Source organism: Corvus moneduloides, unplaced genomic scaffold (assembly GCF_009650955.1).
Source record: "Corvus moneduloides isolate bCorMon1 unplaced genomic scaffold, bCorMon1.pri scaffold_94_arrow_ctg1, whole genome shotgun sequence".
In the NCBI taxonomy this organism is placed as follows: Eukaryota; Metazoa; Chordata; class Aves; order Passeriformes; family Corvidae; genus Corvus; species Corvus moneduloides.
The window spans coordinates 258,796-276,144 of NW_022436938.1; the positions used below are offsets into that span (position 1 = coordinate 258,796).

A 17,349-nucleotide genomic window follows, 5' to 3' on the forward strand; every position below is an offset into this window, starting at 1 on the left:
GAACATGGAAAGCTCCAGGTGGTCCAGGACGTTCTGGGGACATGGGGACATGGTGAGTTCCAGGTGGCCCAGGATGTTCTGGGGACATGGTGAGTTCCAGGTGGCCCAGGATGTTCTGGGGACATGGAGAACATGGAGAGCTCCAGGTGGCCCAGGATATCCTGGGGACATGGAGAGCTTCAGGTGGCCCAGGATGTTCCGGGGACATGGAGAGCTCCAAGTGGGCCAGAATGTCCTAGGGGGACATGGAGAACAGGAAGAGCTCCAGGTGGTCAGTGAGGGACCATGGAGAACATGGAAAGCTCCAGGTGGTCCAGGATGTTCTGGGAACACGGGGACATGGTGAGTTCGAGGTGGCCCAGGATGTTCTGGGGACATGGAGAACATGGAGAGCTCCAAGTGGGCCAGGATGTCCTAGGGGGACACAGGGACATGGTGAGCTCCAGGTGGCCCAGGATGTCCTCTGGGAACAGTGAGGGACCATGGAGAACATGGAAAGCTCAAGGTGGTCCAGGATGTCCTGGGAACATGGGGACATGGTGAGCTCCAGGTGGTCCAGGATGTCCTGGGAACATGGGGACATGGTGAGTTCCAGGTGGCCCAGGATATCCTGGGGACATGGAGAGCTTCAGGTGGCCCAGAATGTTCTGGGGGAACATGGAGAACATGGAGAGCTCCAAGTGGCCCAGGATGCCCTCTGGGGACAGTGACGGACCATGGAGAACATGGAAAGCTCCAGGTGGCCCAGGATGTTCTGGGGACATGGAGAACATGGAGAGCTCCAGGTGGTCAGGGATGTCCTGGGAGGACACGTGGACAGTGAGGGGACACTGGGGACATGGAGAGCTCCAGGTGGCTCAGGATGTCCTGGGGGGACATGGGGACAGGGAGGGATCATGGAGAACATGGACAGCTCCAGGTGGTCAGGGATGTCCTAGGGGGACATGGAGAACATGGAGAGCTCCAGGTGGCCCAGGATATCCTGGGGACATGGAGAGCTCCAGGTGGCCCAGGATGTTCTGGGGACATGGTGAGCTCCAGGTGGCCCAGGATGTTCTGGGGACATGGAGAACATGGAGAGCTCCAAGTGGGCCAGGATGTCCTCTGGGGACAGTGAGGGACCATGGAGAACATGGAGAGCTCCAGGTGGCCCAGGATGTCCTGGGGGGACATAGAGAACATGGAGAGCTCCAAGTGGGCCAGGATGTCCTGGGGGGACATGGAGAACATGGAGAGCTTCAGGTGGCCCAGGATGTTCTGGGGACATGGAGAACATGGAGAGCTCCAGGTGGTCAGGGATGTCCTGGGAGGACACGTGGACAGTGAGGGGACACTGGGGACATGGAGAGCTTCAGGTGGTCCAGGATGTCCTGGGGGAACATGGAGAACATGGAGAGCTCCAGGTGGCTCAGGATGTCCTGGGGGGACATGGGGACAGGGAGGGACCATGGAGAACATGGAGAGCTCCAGGTGGCCCAGGATGTCCTGGGGGGACACGGGGACATGGTGAGTTCCAGGTGGCCCAGGATATCCTGGGGACATGGAGAGCTCCAGGTGGCCCAGGATGTCCTCTGGGGACAGTGAGGGACCATGGAGAACATGAAAAGCTCCAGGTGGTCCAGGACGTTCTGGGGACATGGAGAACATGAAGAGCTCCAGGTGGTCAGGGATGTTCTAGGGGGACATGGAGAACATGGAGAGCTCCAAGTGGGCCAGGATGTCCTGGGGGGACATGGAGAACATGGAGAGCTCCAGGTGGCCCAGGATGTTCTGGGGACATGGAGAACATGGAGAGCTCCAAGTGGGCCAGGATGTCCTAGGGGGACATGGGGACATGGTGAGTTCCAGGTGGCCCAGGATGTTCTGGGGACATGGAGAGCTTCAGGTGGCCCAGGATGTTCCGGGGACATGGAGAACATGGAGAGCTCCAAGTGGGCCAGGATGTCCTGGGGGGACACGTGGACAGTGAGGGGACACTGGGGACATGGAGAGCTTCAGGTGGCTCAGGATGTCCTGGGGGGACATGGGGACAGGGAGGGACCATGGAGAACATGGAGAGCTCCAGGTGGTCCAGGATGTCCTGGGCGGACATTGGGGACATGGAGAGCTCCAGGTGGTCAGGGATGTCCTGGGGGGACATTGCAGACATGGAGAACATGGAGAGCTCCAGGTGGTCCAGGATGTCCTGGGGGGACACTGGGGACATGGAAAACATGGAGAGAGCTCCAGGCAGCCCAGGATGTTCTGGGGACATGGAGAACATGGAGAGCTCCAGGTGGGCCAGGATGTCCTGGGGGGACATGAGAACAGTGAGGGACCATGGAGAACATGGAGAGCTTCAGGTGGTCAGGGATGTTCTGGGGGGACACGGGGACAGTCAGGGGACACAGGGACAGTCAGGGGACAGTGAAGGACCATGGAGAACATGGAGAGCTCCAGGTGGCCCAGGAGGTCCTGGGGGGACACAGGGACAGTGAGGGGATACAGGGACATGGAGAACATGGAGAGCTCCAGGTGGTCAGGGATGTCCTAGGGGGACATGGAGAGCTCTGGGTGGTCCAGGACGTCCTGGGGACATGGAGAAGATGGAGAGTTCCAGGATGTCCTGGGGGGACATGAAGAACATGGAGAGCTCCAGGTGGTCCAGGATGTCCTGGAGGGACACTGGGACAGTGAGGGGACATGGAGAACATGGAGAGCTTCAGGTGGCCCAGGATGTCCTGGAGGGACACTGGGACAGTGAGGGGACATGGAGAACATGGAGAGCTTCAGGTGGCCCAGGATGTCCTAGGGGGGACATGGAGAACATAGAGAGCTCCAGGTGGTCAGGGATGTTCTGGGGGGACACTGGGGACACGGGGACAGTCAGGGGACATGGAGAACATGGAGAGCTCCAGGTGGTCAGGGATGTTCTGGGGGGACACAGGGACAGTCAGGGGACACGGGGACAGTGAAGGACCATGGAGAACATGGTGAGCTTCACGTGGCCCAGGAGGTCCTGGGGGGACACAGGGACAGTGAGGGGATACAGGGACCATGGAGAACATGGAGAGCTCCAGGTGGTCAGGGATGTCCTAGGGGGACATGGAGAGCTCTGGGTGGTCCAGGACGTCCTGGGGACATGGAGAAGATGGAGAGCTCCAGGATGTCCTGGGGGGACATGAAGAACATGGAGAGCTCCAGGTGGTCCAGGATGTCCTGGGGACATGGAGAGCTTCAGGTGGTCCAGGATGTCCTGGGGGGACACTGGGGACACGGGGACAGTCAGGGGACATGGAGAACATGGAGAGCTCCAGGATGTCCTGGGGGGACATGGAGAACATGGAGAGCTTCAGGTGGTCCAGGATGTTCTGGGGGGACACGGGGACAGTGAGGAGACATGGAGAACATGGAGAGCTCCATGTGGCCCAGGATGTCCTGGGTGGACACTGGGGACAATCAGGGGACAGTGAGTGGCCAAGGGGACCTGCAGGACCCGGCGAGCATCCTGTGCTCCCAGACCACGGGGCCACCACGGAGCTGTGAGGACACAAAACCCACAGGGCCACCACCAGACCACCCCACACCACCACGACCCCCCAGAATCCCAAGTCCTCCCTGTCTCCAAGGTGTCCCCAAGGTGTCCCCAAGGTGCCACCTTGGCGCGCTCGGCGTCGCGGGCGCTCTGGCCCAGCAGGAACACGGTGAGCGACGGCGTCTTGGGCTTCTTGGAGATGTTGATGAGCTCCTTGAGGCGGGGGACACCCAGCGTGACGTTCTTGGCCGACACCCCGGCGTAGTGGAAGGTGTTGAGGGTCATCTGAGTGGCCGGCTCGCCCAAGGACTGAGCGGCCAGAGCGCCCACCATCTCGCCAGGGTGGGCCTGAGGGGACAAAGACACCGAAATGTCCCAAATCGGGTCATAAAACTCCAAATCCGACCTCAAAATCCTCCAAATCTGGGTCTAAAACCTCAGATCTGACCCGAAAGTTCTCCTTCGGTTGGAGATGAAGCCCCCTTAGATGGGGCTTCAAAGGTATCGTTGGTGTGGAAGCCAAAAAGTGATGCCAATCTGGGCCTAAAAAGCTCAGATTTGACCCCAAATTGTCGGCCCGGGGTGGGCCTGTGGGGACAGGGACACCGCAATGTTCCAGGTCTGACCCCAAAAGCATCCCTGAGGTGGAGTCAAAGCCCCCTCAGATGCGGCTTCAAAAGAATCGTCGGTGTGGAAACCAAAAGTGATCCCAATTGGGTCCTAAAAGCTCAGATCTGAACCCAAACGGCCCCAAAACCCCAAATCCTGACCCCAAAACCCCAGAAATGACCCCAAAACCACAAATCCTGACTCCAAAACCCCAAATCCTGACCCCAAACATCCCAAAATCCCCCAATAATGACCCCAAACCCCGTTCTCACGATGGCCTGGTTGAACTTGGACTCGATCTCGCCCAGCAGCCCATCCAAGGCACCTCCACATCTGACCCCAAACGGCCCCAAAACCCCAAATCCTGACCCCAGACCCCCAGAAATGACCCCAAACACCCCAAATCCTGACCCCAAAACCCCAAATACTGACCCCAGACCCCCAGAAATGACCCCAAACACCCCAAATCCTGACCCCAAAACCCCAAATACGGACCCCAAACACCCCCAAATCCACCCCAAACGACCCAGGAGTGACCCCTTCTCACGATGGCCTGGTTGAACTTGGACTCAGTTTCCCCCAAAAACCAGTCCAAGGCACCTCCACATCTGACCCCAAACAGCCCCAAAACCCCAAATCCTGACCCCAAACCCCCAGAAATGACCCCAAAACCACAAATCCTGACCTCAAACATCCCAAATACCGACCCCAAAACCCCAAATCCACCCCAAACTCCCCAATAACGACCCCAAACCCCTTCTCATGATGGCCTGGTTGAACTTGGACTCGATCTCGCCCAGCAGCCCATCCAAGGCACCTCCACATCTGACCCCAAACAGCCCCAAAACCCCAAATCCTGACCCCAGACCCCCAGAAATGACCCCAAACACCCCAAATCCTGACCCCAAACACCCCAAATGCTGACCCCAAACCCCCAGAAATGACCCCAAACACCCAACAACGACCCCAAAACCCCAAATCCTGACCCCAAAACCCCAAATACGGACCCCAAACACCCCCAAATCCACCCCAAACGCCCCAGGAGTGACCCCTTCTCACGATGGCCTGGTTGAACTTGGACTCAGTTTCCCCCAAAAACCAGTCCAAGGCACCTCCAGATCTGACCTCAAACAGCCCCAAACCCCTAAATACCGACCCCAAACACCCCCAAATCCACCCCAAACGCCCCAAATACTGACCCCAAACACCCCCCAAACCCCCAATAACGACCCCAACCCCCATCTCACGATGGCCTGGTTGAACTTGGACTCGATCTCGCCCAGCAGCCCATCCAAGGCATCTCCACATCTGACCCCAAACAGCCCCAAAACCCCAAATCCTGACCCCAAATCCCCAGAAATGACCCCAAAACCCCAAATCCTGACCCCGAACACCCCCAAATCCACCCCAAACCCCCCAATAACGACCCCAAACCCCGTTCTCACGATGGCCTGGTTGAACTTGGACTCGATCTCGCCCAGCAGCCAGTCGAAGGCCTCCCCGCTGAGGCGGAACTCCTCGACCATGCGGCGGCTGCAGAGAGTGGAGCGCAGGTGGATGTTGAAGAGCAGCGTCGCGTTCTCCTGCGCCTGCCGGCTCAGAGGGTCCTCCCCGTTGACGATCACCAGCTTGCGGCTCAGCTCCTTCACCCCTGAGGGGACAGCGGGGTCAACAGTGGGGATGGGGATCTGCAGGATCTTCCTGGGGTCAATCAGAACCCCCAGAACCTTCCTGGGGTCAACCAGGACCCACAGAACCTTCCTGAGGTCAACCAGGACCAACAGAACCTTCCTGGGGTCAACGAGGATCTCCAGAACCTTCCTGGGGTCAACCAGGACCTCCAGAACCTTCCTGGGGTCAACCAGGATCCAAAGAACCTTCCTGAGGTCAACCAGGATCCAAAGAACCTTCCTGAGGTCAACCAGAACCCACAGAACCTTCCTGGAGTCAACCAGGATCCAAAGAACCTTCCTGAGGTCAAACAGGATCCACAGAACATTCCTGGAGTCAACCAGGACTTCCAGAACCCTCCTGAGGTCAAACAGGATCCACAGAACATTCCTGGGGTCAACCAGGACTTCCAGAACCTTCCTGGGGTCAACCAGGATCCACAGAACCTTCCTGGGGTCAACCAGGACTTCCAGAACCTTCCTGGGGTCAACCAGGACCCACAGAACCTTCCTGGGGTCAACCAGGACCTCCAGAACCTTCCTGGAGTCAACCAGGACCAACAGAACCTTCCTGGGGTCAAACAGGATCCACAGAACCTTCCTGGGGTCAACCAGGACCTCCAGAACCCTCCTGAGGTCAAACAGGATCCACAGAACCTTCCTGGGGTCAACCAGGATCCACAGAACCTTCCTGGGGTCAACCAGGACTTCCAGAACCTTCCTGGGGGCAACCAGGACCTCCAGAACCTTCCTGGGGTCAACTAGGACCAACAGAACCTTCCTGGGGTCAACCAGGATCCAAAGAACCTTCCTGGAGTCAACCAGGACCAACAGAACCTTCCTGAGGTCAACCAGGACTTCCAGAACCTTCCTGGGGTCAACCAGGATCCAAAGAACCTTCCTGGGGTCAACCAGGACCTCCAGAACCTTCCTGAGGTCAACCAGGATCCAAAGAACCTTCCTGAGGTCAAACAGGATCCACAGAACATTCCTGGGGTCAACCAGGACCTCCAGAACCTTCCTGAGGTCAACCAGGATCCAAAGAACCTTCCTGAGGTCAAACAGGATCCACAGAACATTCCTGGGGTCAACCAGGACTTCCAGAACCTTCCTGGGGTCAACCAGGATCCATAGAACCTTCCTGGGGTCAACCAGGACTTCCAGAACCTTCCTGGGGTCAACCAGGACCAACAGAACCTTCCTGGGGTCAACCAGGACCTCCAGAACCTTCCTGGAGTCAACCAGGACCAACAGAACCTTCCTGGGGTCAACCAGGACCCACAGAACCTTCCTGGGGTCAACCAGGACTTCCAGAACCTTCCTGGGGTCAACCAGGACCTCCAGAACCTTCCTGGAGTCAACCAGGACCAACAGAACCTTCCTGGGGTCAACCAGGACCAACAGAACCTTCCTGAGGTCAACCAGGACTTCCAGAACCTTCCTGGGGTCAACCAGGATCCAAAGAACCTTCCTGGGGTCAACCAGGACCTCCAGAACCTTCCTGGGGTCAACCAGGACTTCCAGAACCTTCCTGAGGTCAACCAGGATCCACAGAACCTTCCTGGGGTCAACCAGGACCTCCAGAACCTTCCTGAGGTCAACCAGGACTTCCAGAACCTTCCTGGGGTCAACCAGGATCCACAGAACCTTCTTGAAGGACCCCAAACCCATCTCATGTTCCTGAGGGACTCAAGGACCTCCAGAACTTTTCTGAGGTCAACCAGGACCTCCAGAACCTTCCTGAGGTCAACCAGGACTTCCAGAACCTTCCTGAAGGACCCCAAACCCATCTCAGCTTCCTGAGGTCCTCAAGAACCTCCAGAACCTTCCCGAAGGACCCCAAACCCATCAGAGCTTCCTGAGGGACTCAAGAACCTCCAGAACCTTCTTGGAGAGTTTAAGTACCTCCAGAACCTTCCTGGGCAACTCAAGGACCTTCCTGAGGGACTCCAAATCCATCTCAGCTTCCTGAGGTCCTCAAGAACCCCCAGAACTTTCCTGAGGTCCTCAAGGACCTCCAGAACCTTCCTGAGCAACCCCAAACCCACCAGAGCTTCCTGAGGGACCCCTTGAACTTCCAGAACCTTCCTGAGGGAGCCCAAATACCCCTCAGAACTTTCTTGGGGGTCCTCCAAGTCCCCCAGGGCTTTCTTGAGGTCCAAGCACCTCCAGAACCTTCCTGAGGGTCCTCAAAACCTTCCTGGTGCCCTCAAATCCCACCAGAACCTTCTTGGGAGATCAAAGAGGTCCCAAATCCCCCCAGAACCTTCTTGGGAAGTCAAAGAGGTCCCAAATCCCCTCAGAACCATCTTAGGATATCAAAGAGGTCCCAAATCCCCCCAGAACCTTCTTGGGGGATCAAAGGGGTCCCAAATCCCCCCAGAACCTTCTCGGGAGGTCACTGGAGCCCTCAAATCCCCCCAGAACCTTCTCAGGAGGTCAAAGGGGCCCCAAATCCCTCCAGAACCTTCTTGGGGGATCAAAGGGGTCCCAAATCCCCCCAGAACCTTCTCGGGAGGTCACTGGAGCCCTCAAATCCCCCCAGAACCTTCTCAGGAGGTCAAAGGGGCCCCAAATCCCTCCAGAACCTTCTTGGGGGATCAAAGGGGTCCCAAATCCCCCTGGGACCCCCCCAAGCAGCCTCAGCCCCTTTTTTTGAGGACCGCGAGGGGTCCAAGTCCCCTCCCCCACCCCAAAACTTCTCCAAAAAATTTCCAAATCGGGCCCAACTTCCTCCATCGGGGTTCAGGGACCACCCCGCAGTCGGATTTGGGGGTCCCCCCCACTCACCCTCGACCACCTTGACGGGGTGCAGGTCCGAGGGCAGCCGGGAGTTGATGTGGAAAATCTTCTGGGCGTTCCAGATCATGCGGAGCAGGTTACAGGGGAGCACCACCTGGAGGGGGCAGGAGCCCGGGAGCGGGGGACAGCGGTCAAAAATGGGGGGTAGTGGTTAAAATTTGGGGGGGTAGTGGTCAAAAATGGGGGATAGTGGTCAAAAATGGGGGGGTAGTGGTCAAAATTTGGGGGGGTAGTGGTCAAAAATGGGGGGCAGTGGTCAAAATTTGGGGGACAGTGGTCAAAAATGGGGGCAGCGGTCAAAATATGGGGGGATGTGGTCAAAATATGGGGGGCAGAACCCCAAAAAATTGAGGGGTCAGTGGTCAAAATTTGTGGGGCAGTGGTCAAAAATGGAGGGTCAGTGGTCAAAATTTGGGGGGTAGTGGTCAAAAAAGGGGGGTCAGAACCCCAAAACTGGGGGTCAGTGGCCAAAATTTGGGGATCAATGGTCAAAATTTGGGGGGTAGTGGTCAAAATTTGGGGGGTCAGGGGTCAAAAATGGGGGTAGTGGTCAAAAACTGGGGGGAGTGGTCAAAATTTGGGGGGGCAGTGGTCAAAAATGGGGGGGCAGTGGTCAAAAATTGGGGGGTAGTGGTTAAAATTTGGGGGGTAGTGGTCAAAAATGGGGGGCAGAACCCCCAAAATTGAGGGGTCAGTGGCCAAAACTTAGGGGATCAGTGGTCAAAATTGGGGGTCAGAACCCCAAAAAATTGAGGGGTCAGTAGTCAAAATTTGGGGGGGTAGTGGTCAAAATTTGGGGGGGCAGTGGTCAAAACTGGGGGGTCAGTGGTCAAAACTGGGGGGTAGTGGTCAAAACTGGAGGGTAGTGGTCAAAATTTGGGGGGTAGTGGTCAAAAATGGGGGGTAGTGGTCAAAATTTGGGGGGTAGTGGTCAAAATTTGGGGGGCAGTGGTCAAAAATGGGGGTCAGTGGTCAAAATTTGGGGGGCAGAACCCCAAAAATTGAGGGGTCAGTGGCCAAAAAAAGGAGGGTCAGGGGTCAAAAAAAGGGGGGTCAGGGGTCAAAAAAAGGGGGGTCAGAACCCCAAAACTGGGGGTCAGTGGCCAAAATTTGGGGATCAATGATCAAAATTTGGGGGGCAGAGACCCAAAAATGGGGGGTCAGTGGCCAAGATTTGGGGATCAATGGTTAAAATTAGGGGGGTAGTGGTCAAAAATGGGGGGGTAGTGGTCAAAAACTGGGGGGCAGTGGTCAAAATTTGGGGGGTAGTGGTCAAAAATGGGGGGGTAGTGGTTAAAAATGGGGGGCAGAACCCCCAAAATTGAGGGGTCAGTGGTCAAAATTGGGGGTTAGAACCCCAAAAAATTGAGGGGTCAGTGGTCAAAAATGCAAGGGCGGAACCCCAAAAGTTGAGGGGTCAGTGGTCAAAATTTGGGGGGCAGTGGTCAAAAATGGGGGTCAGTGGTCAAAAATGGGAAGGGCAGTGGTCAAAATTTGGGGGTCAGAACCCCAAAAATTGAGGGGTCAGTGGCCAAAAAAAGGAGGGTCAGGGGTCAAAAAAAGGGGGGTCAGGGGTCAAAACTGGGGGTCAGAACGCCAAAACTGGGGGTCAGTGGCCAAAATTTGGGGATCAATGGTCAAAATTTGGGGGGCAGAGACCCAAAAATGGGGGGTCAGTGGCCAAAATTTGGGGCTCAGAGCCCAAAAATGGGGGGCGAGCACCCCAGAAAACCCCGGCGGAATTTGGGGGTGCCCCAGGAGGGATTTGGGGTCACCCTGAGCAGGGTTTAGAGTGCCCCAGTTTGGGATGGCTCATCCCAGTTTGGGTTTGGGTCGTCCCAGTTGGGGTTTGGCTCATCCCAGTTTGGGTTTGGGTCATCCCAGTTGGGTTTGGGTCATCCCAGTTGGGGGTTGGGTCGTCCCAGTTGGGGGTTGGGTCGTCCCAGTTGGGGGTTGGCTCGTCCCAGTTGGGGGTTGGCTCGTCCCAGTTGGGGGTTGGCGTCGTCCCAGTTGGGGTTGGCGTCGTCCCAGTTGGGGTTGGCGTCGTCCCAGTTGGGGTTTGGCTCATCCCAGTTGGGGTTTGGCTCATCCCAGTTTGGGTTGGCTCATCCCAGTTGGGTTTGGGTCGTCCCAGTTGGGGTTTGGGTCGTCCCAGTTGGGGTTTGGCTCATCCCAGTTTGGGTTGGCTCATCCCAGTTGGGGTTTGGGTCATCCCAGTTGGGGTTTGGCTCATCCCAGTTGGGTTTGGCTCATCCCAGTTGGGGTTTGGCTCATCCCAGTTGGGGTTTGGCTCATCCCAGTTGGGGTTTGGCTCATCCCAGTTGGGGTTTGGCTCATCCCAGTTGGGGTTTGGGTCGTCCCAGTTGGGGTTTGGGTCGTCCCAGTTGGGTTTGGCTCATCCCAGTTGGGGTTTGGCTCATCCCAGTTGGGGTTTGGCTCATCCCAGTTTGGGTTGGCTCATCCCAGTTTGGGTTGGCTCATCCCAGTTGGGTTTTGGGTCGTCCCAGTTGGGGTTTGGGTCGTCCCAGTTGGGGTTTGGGTCGTCCCAGTTGGGGTTTGGCTCATCCCAGTTGGGGTTTGGCTCATCCCAGTTGGGGTTTGGCTCATCCCAGTTGGGGTTTGGCTCATCCCAGTTGGGGTTTGGCTCATCCCAGTTTGGGTTGGCTCATCCCAGTTGGGGTTTGGGTCGTCCCAGTTGGGGTTTGGGTCGTCCCAGTTGGGGTTTGGGTCGTCCCAGTTGGGGTTTGGGTCGTCCCAGTTTGGGTTGGCTCATCCCAGTTGGGGTTTGGCTCATCCCAGTTGGGGTTTGGCTCATCCCAGTTGGGGTTTGGCTCGTCCCAGTTGGGGGTTGGCTCGTCCCAGTTGGGGGTTGGCTCGTCCCAGTTGGGGGTTGGCTCGTCCCAGTTGGGGGTTGGCTCGTCCCAGTTGGGTTTGGGTCGTCCCAGTTGGGGTTGGCGTCGTCCCAGTTGGGGGTTGGCTCATCCCAGTTGGGGTTGGCTCGTCCCAGTTGGGTTTTGGGGTGTCCCAGTTGGATATTGGGGTGTCCCAGTTGGATTTTGGGGTGTCCCAGTTGGATTTTGGGTTTTTTTGGGGGATTTTGTTTGGATTTTGGGGTATTTTTGGGTATTTGGGGTGGACTTTGAGGTATTTTGGGGTGTCCCAGGTGCATTTTGGGGTATTTTGGTTGGATTTTGGGGTGGTTGGGGTGGATTTTGGGGTATTTTGGGCTATTTAGGGTTGAATTTGGGGGTTTTTGGGGTGGATTTTGGGCTATTTGGGGTTGAATTTTGGGCTAATTGGGGTTGAATTTTGGGGTATTTTGGGGTTTTTAGGCTATTTAGGGTTGAATTTGGGGGTTTTTGAGCTATTTAGGGTTGAATTTTGGGGTTTTTGGGGTGTCCCAGGTGGATTTTGGGCTATTTGGGGTTGAATTTTGGGCTATTTGGGGTTGAATTTTGGGTTATTTTGGGGTTTTTGGGCTATTTAGGGTTGAATTTTGGGGTTTTTGGGCTATTTGGGGATGAATTTGGGGGTTTGGGGGATGAATTTGGGGGTTTTTTGGGGTGGATTTTGGGGGGTTTTGGGATGAATTGGGGGTTTTTGGGATGAATTTGGGGGTTTTTGGGATGAATTTGGGGGTTTTGGGGCTATTTAGGGATGAATTTGGGGGTTTTTGAGGTGGATTTTAGGCTATTCAGGGTTGAATTTTGGGGTATTTTGGGCTATTTAGGGATAATTTGGGGTTTTGTAGGCTATTTAGGGATAATTTGGGGTTTTTTAGGCTATTTAGGGATAATTTTGGGGTTTTTGGGCTGAATTTGGGGGTTTTTGGGTTGAATTTGGGGGGTTTTTGGGTTGAATTTAGGGGGGTTTTGGGTCGAATTTGGGGGGTTTTGGGCTATTTAGGGTTGAATTTTGGGTTTTTTGGGCTATTTAGGGATGAATTGGTGGTTTTGGGCTGAATTTGGGGTTTTTGGGCTGAATTTGGGGGGTTTTGGGATGAATTTGGGGGGTTTTGGGATGAATTTGGGGGGTTTTGGGCTATTTAGGGTTGAATTTTGGGGTTTTTGGGCTATTTAGGGATGAATTGGGGGTTTTGGGTTGAATTTGGGGGTTTTTGGGCTGAATTTAGGGGCTTTCGGGATGAATTTGGGGGTTTTTGGGTTGAATTTGGGGGGTTTTGGGTTGAATTTGGGGGGTTTTGGGCTATTTAGGGTTGAATTTTGGGGTTTTTGGGCTATTTAGGGATGAATTGGGGGTTTTGGGCTGAATTTGGGGTTTTTGGGATGGATTTATGGGGTTTTGGGGTGGATTTCGGGGGTTTTTGGGATGAATTTGGGGGTTTTTGAGGTGGATTTTGGGGGTTTTTGGGATGAATTTGGGGGTTTTTGAGGTGGATTTTAGGCTATTTAGGGTTGAATTTTGGGGTTTTTGGGGTTGAATTTTGGGCTATTTAGGGTTGAATTTTGGGGTTTTTTGGCTATTTGGGGTTGAATTTGGGGGTTTTTTGGGGTGGATTTCAGGGGTTTTTGGGATGAATTTGGGGGTTTTGGGGCTATTTTGGGATGAATTTGGGGGTTTTTGAGGTGGATTTTAGGCTATTTAGGGTTGAATTTTGGGGTTTTTGGGGTTGAATTTGGGGGTTTTTGGGGTTGAATTTTGGGCTATTTAGGGTTGAATTTGGGGGTTTTTGGGGTTGAATTTTGGGCTATTTAGGGTTGAATTTTGGGGTTTTTGAGCTTTTTGGGCTGAATTGGGGGGTTTTTGGGGCGCACCTTGCTGTCGCCGGTGGGGAAGATGACGCGCAGCACCTCCCTGTCCTCGCGCATGCGCTCGAACTCGCGCTCCAGCTCGTTCTGGATGTGGGCGTTGGACAGGATGTCCTTGACCAGCTCCTCCTGCAGCGTTCGCCGCAGCGCCCGCTCGTTGGTGTAGTCGAACTTGAACCTGCGGGGGACAGCGACGGCTCAGGGGACCCCAAAATGTCCCCAAAGCTTGGGAGGAGATGTTTGAGACCCCAAAGTGTCCCCAAAGCTTGGGAGGAGACGTTTGAGACCCCAAAGGGACCCCACATCTTGGGAGGAGACGTTTGAGACCCCAAAGTGTCCCCAGAGCTTGGGAGGAGACGTTTGAGACCCCAAAGTGTCCCCAGAGCTTGGGAGGAGATGTTTGAGACTCCAAAGGGACCCCAAGTCTTGGGAGGAAATGTTTGAAGACCCCAAAATGTCCCCAACTCTTGGGAGGAGACGTTTGAAGACCCCAAAGTGTCCCCAACTCCCATTTGAAGACCCCAAAGTGTCCCCAGCTCTTGGGAGGAGACGTTGGAAGACCCCAAGATGCTCCCAACTCCCATTTGAAGACCCCAAAATGTCCCCAGCTCTTGGGAGGAGACGTTTGAAGACCCCAAAATGTCCCCAACTCTTGGGAGGAGATGTTGGAAGACCCCAAAGTGTCCCCAACTCCCATTTGAAGACCCCAAGATGTCCCCAGCTCTTGGGAGGAGACGTTTGAAACCCCAAAGTGTCCCCAAATCTTGGGAGGAGATGTTTGAGACCCCAAAGTGTCCCCAGCTCCCATTTGAAGACCCCAAAGGGACCCCAACTCTTGGGAGGAGATGTTTGAGACCCCAAAGTGTCCCCAGCTCCCATTTGAAGACCCCAAAGGGACCCCAACTCTTGGGAGGAGATGTTTGAGACCCCAAAGTGTCCCCAAATCTTGGGAGGAGACGTTTGAGACCCCAAAGGGATCCCAACTCTTGGGAGGAAATGTTTGAAGACCCCAAAATGTCCCCAACTCTTGGGAGGAGACGTTTGAGACCCCAAAGTGTCCCCAGCTCTTGGGAGGAGACGTTGGAAGACCCCAAGATGCTCCCAACTCCCATTTGAAGACCCCAAAATGTCCCCAACTCTTGGGAGGAGATGTTTGAGACCCCAAAGTGTCCCCAGCTCCCATTTGAAGACCTCAAAGTGTCCCCAGCTCTTGGGAGGAAATGTTTGAAGACCCCAAAATGTCCCCAACTCTTGGGAGGAGATGTTGGAAGACCCCAAGATGCTCCCAGCTCCCATCTGAAGACCCCAAAATGTCCCCAACTCTTGGGAGGAGATGTTTGAGACCCCAAAGTGTCCCCAGCTCTTGGGAGGAGACGTTTGAGACCCCAAAGTGTCCCCAAAGCTTGGGAGGAGATGTTTGAAGACCCCAAAATGTCCCCAAAGCTTGGGAGGAGACGTTTGAGACCCCAAAGTGTCCCCAGCTCTTGGGAGGAGACGTTTGAAACCCCAAAGGGACCTCACATCTTGGGAGGAGACGTTTGAGACCCCAAAGGGACCCCAAATCTTGGGAGGAGACGTTTGAGACCCCAAAGGGACCCCAAATCTTGGGAGGAGACATTTGAGACCCCAAAATGTCCCCAAATCTTGGGAGGAGACGTTTGAGACCCCAAAGTGTCCCCAAATCTTGGGAGGAGATGTTTGAGACCCCAAAGGGATCCCAACTCTTGGGAGGAAATGTTTGAAGACCCCAAAATGTCCCCAACTCTTGGGAGGAGACGTTGGAAGACCCCAAAGTGTCCCCAACTCCCATTTGAAGACCCCAAAGGGACCCCAAATCTTGGGAGGAGACGTTTGAGACCCCAAAGTGTCCCCAAAGCTTGGGAGGAGATGTTGGAAGACCCCAAAGTGTCCCCAGCTCCCACTTGAAGACTCCAGGATGTCCCCAACCCCCATTTGAAGACCCCAAGAAGTCCCCAACTCTCCTCAAAATCCATTTGAAGATCCCAAAGTGTCCCCAGTTCTTGGGAGGAGACGTTTGAGGACCCAACTCCCGTTTGAGGACCTCAAACTGTTCCCAACCCCCATTTGAAGACTCCAAGATGTCCCCAACCCCTGTTTGTAGACTCCAAAGTGACCCTGACTCTTGGGAGGAACCATCTGAAGACCCCAAGATGCTCCCAAGTCTCCTAAAGATCCATTTGAAGACCCTAAAGTGTCCCCAACCCCCATTTGAAGACCCCAAGATGTCCCCAACTCTCCTCAAGATCCATTTGAAGACTCCAAGATGTCCCCAACTCCCATTTGAGGACCCCAAAGTGTCCCCAACTCTTGGGAGGAGACGTTTGAAGACCCCAAAATGTCCCCAACTCCTGTTTGAAGCCCCCAAAGTGTCCCCAACTCCCATCTGAAGACCCCAAGATGTCCCCAACTCCCATTTGAGGACCCCAAGATGCTCCCAAGTCTCCTCAAGATCCATTTGAAGACCCTAAAGTGTCCCCAACTCCCATTTGAAGACCCCAAGATGTCCCCAACTCTCCTCAAGATACATTTGAAGACCCCAATGTCCCCAACTCCCATTTGAAGACCCCAAGATGTCCCCAACTCCCATTTGAGGACCCCAAGAGGCTCCCAACTCTCCTAAAGATCCATCTGAAGGCCTCAAGATGCTCCCAACTCTTGGGAGGAGCCGTTTGAAGACCCCAAGATGTCCCCAACTCTCCTCAACATCCATTTGAAGACCCCAAGATGTCCTCAACCCGTTTGAAGACCCCAAAGTGTCCCCAACTCTTGGGAGGAGATGTTTGAAGACCCCAAGATGTCCCCAACCCGTTTGAAGACCCCAAAGTGTCCCCAACTCTTGGGAGGAGATGTTTGAAGACCCCAAGATGTCCCCAACTCTCCTCAAGATCCATTTGAAGACCCCAATGTCCCCAACTCTTGAGAGGAGCCACCTGAAGACCCCAAGATGTCCCCAACCCTTTTGAAGACCCCAAAGTGTCCCCAACTCTTGGGAGATGTTTGAAGATCCCAAAGTGACCCCAACTCTTGGGAGGAGATGTTTGAAGACCCCAAGATGTCCCCAACTCCCATTTGAAGACTCCAAGATGTTCCCAACTCTGCTCAAGATCCATTTGAAGACCCCAAAGTGTCCCCAGCTCTTGGGAGGAGCCATCTGAAGACCCCAAGATGCTCCCAACTTTTGAGAGGAGCGAGTTGAAGACCCCAAAGTGTCCCCAACTCCCATGTGAGGACCCCAAAACATCCCCAACTCCCGTTTGAGGACCTCAAACCCTTCCCAGCTCTTGGGAGGAGCCACTTGGGGACCCCAAAACGTCCCCAAACTCCCAGAACGAGCCCCTCAATGACCCCAACCGGGACCACTGACCCCTCCCACGAGCACGCCCTGCCCCGGGCCGTGTCCCCTCCACGTCCCCCGTGTCCTCCCTGCCCCTCACTTCTTCTCGAAGGCCTTGTTGGAGGGTTTGAGGGTGGCCAGGTTCTGGAACTCGACGCTCTCGCCGGCCAGCCCGTCCTCGCCGTAGCGCAGCTGCACCACCTGGTTGATGGAGTTCCTGACGGTGGCGTCGTATTTCACCATCACCGACTCCATGGACTTGATCAGACGCCGCTGGATGTAACCTGGGAAGGGTGGGAAGGAGTCAGGAGGCATCTCAGGAGGGTTTGGGAGTCTCCAGGAGGCATCTGAGGAGGGTTTGGGTGTCCCCAGGAGGCATCTGGGGAGGGTTTGGGAGTCCCCAGGAGGCATCTGAGGAGGGTTTGGGGTCTCCAGGAGGCATCTGAGGAGGGTTTGGGTGTCCCCAGGAGGCATCTGAGGAGGGTTTGGGGTCTCCAGGAGGCATCTGGGGAGGGTTTGGGATCCTGGAGGTCTCCAGGAGGCATCTGAGGAGGGTTTGGGATCCTGGACGTCTCCGGGAAGCATCTGGGGAGGGTTTGGGATCCTGGAGGTCTCCGGGAAGCATCTGAG

At 55.3% G+C, this 17,349-nt stretch overlaps 1 protein-coding gene across 1 annotated transcript in view; it reads right to left on the minus strand.

Moving 5' to 3' along the window:
* Positions 1-17,349, minus strand: part of POLR2A (RNA polymerase II subunit A) — a 50,774-nt gene that overhangs the window by 15,125 nt on the left and 18,300 nt on the right. The window contains exons 9-13 of the mRNA XM_032098133.1: positions 16,820-17,003; positions 13,371-13,542; positions 8,584-8,689; positions 5,569-5,774; positions 3,638-3,862 (exon numbers count right to left, since the gene is read on the minus strand). Coding sequence (XP_031954024.1) covers positions 3,638-3,862; positions 5,569-5,774; positions 8,584-8,689; positions 13,371-13,542; positions 16,820-17,003 — 893 coding nt within the window. The remainder of the gene's footprint in view (positions 1-3,637; positions 3,863-5,568; positions 5,775-8,583; positions 8,690-13,370; positions 13,543-16,819; positions 17,004-17,349) is intronic.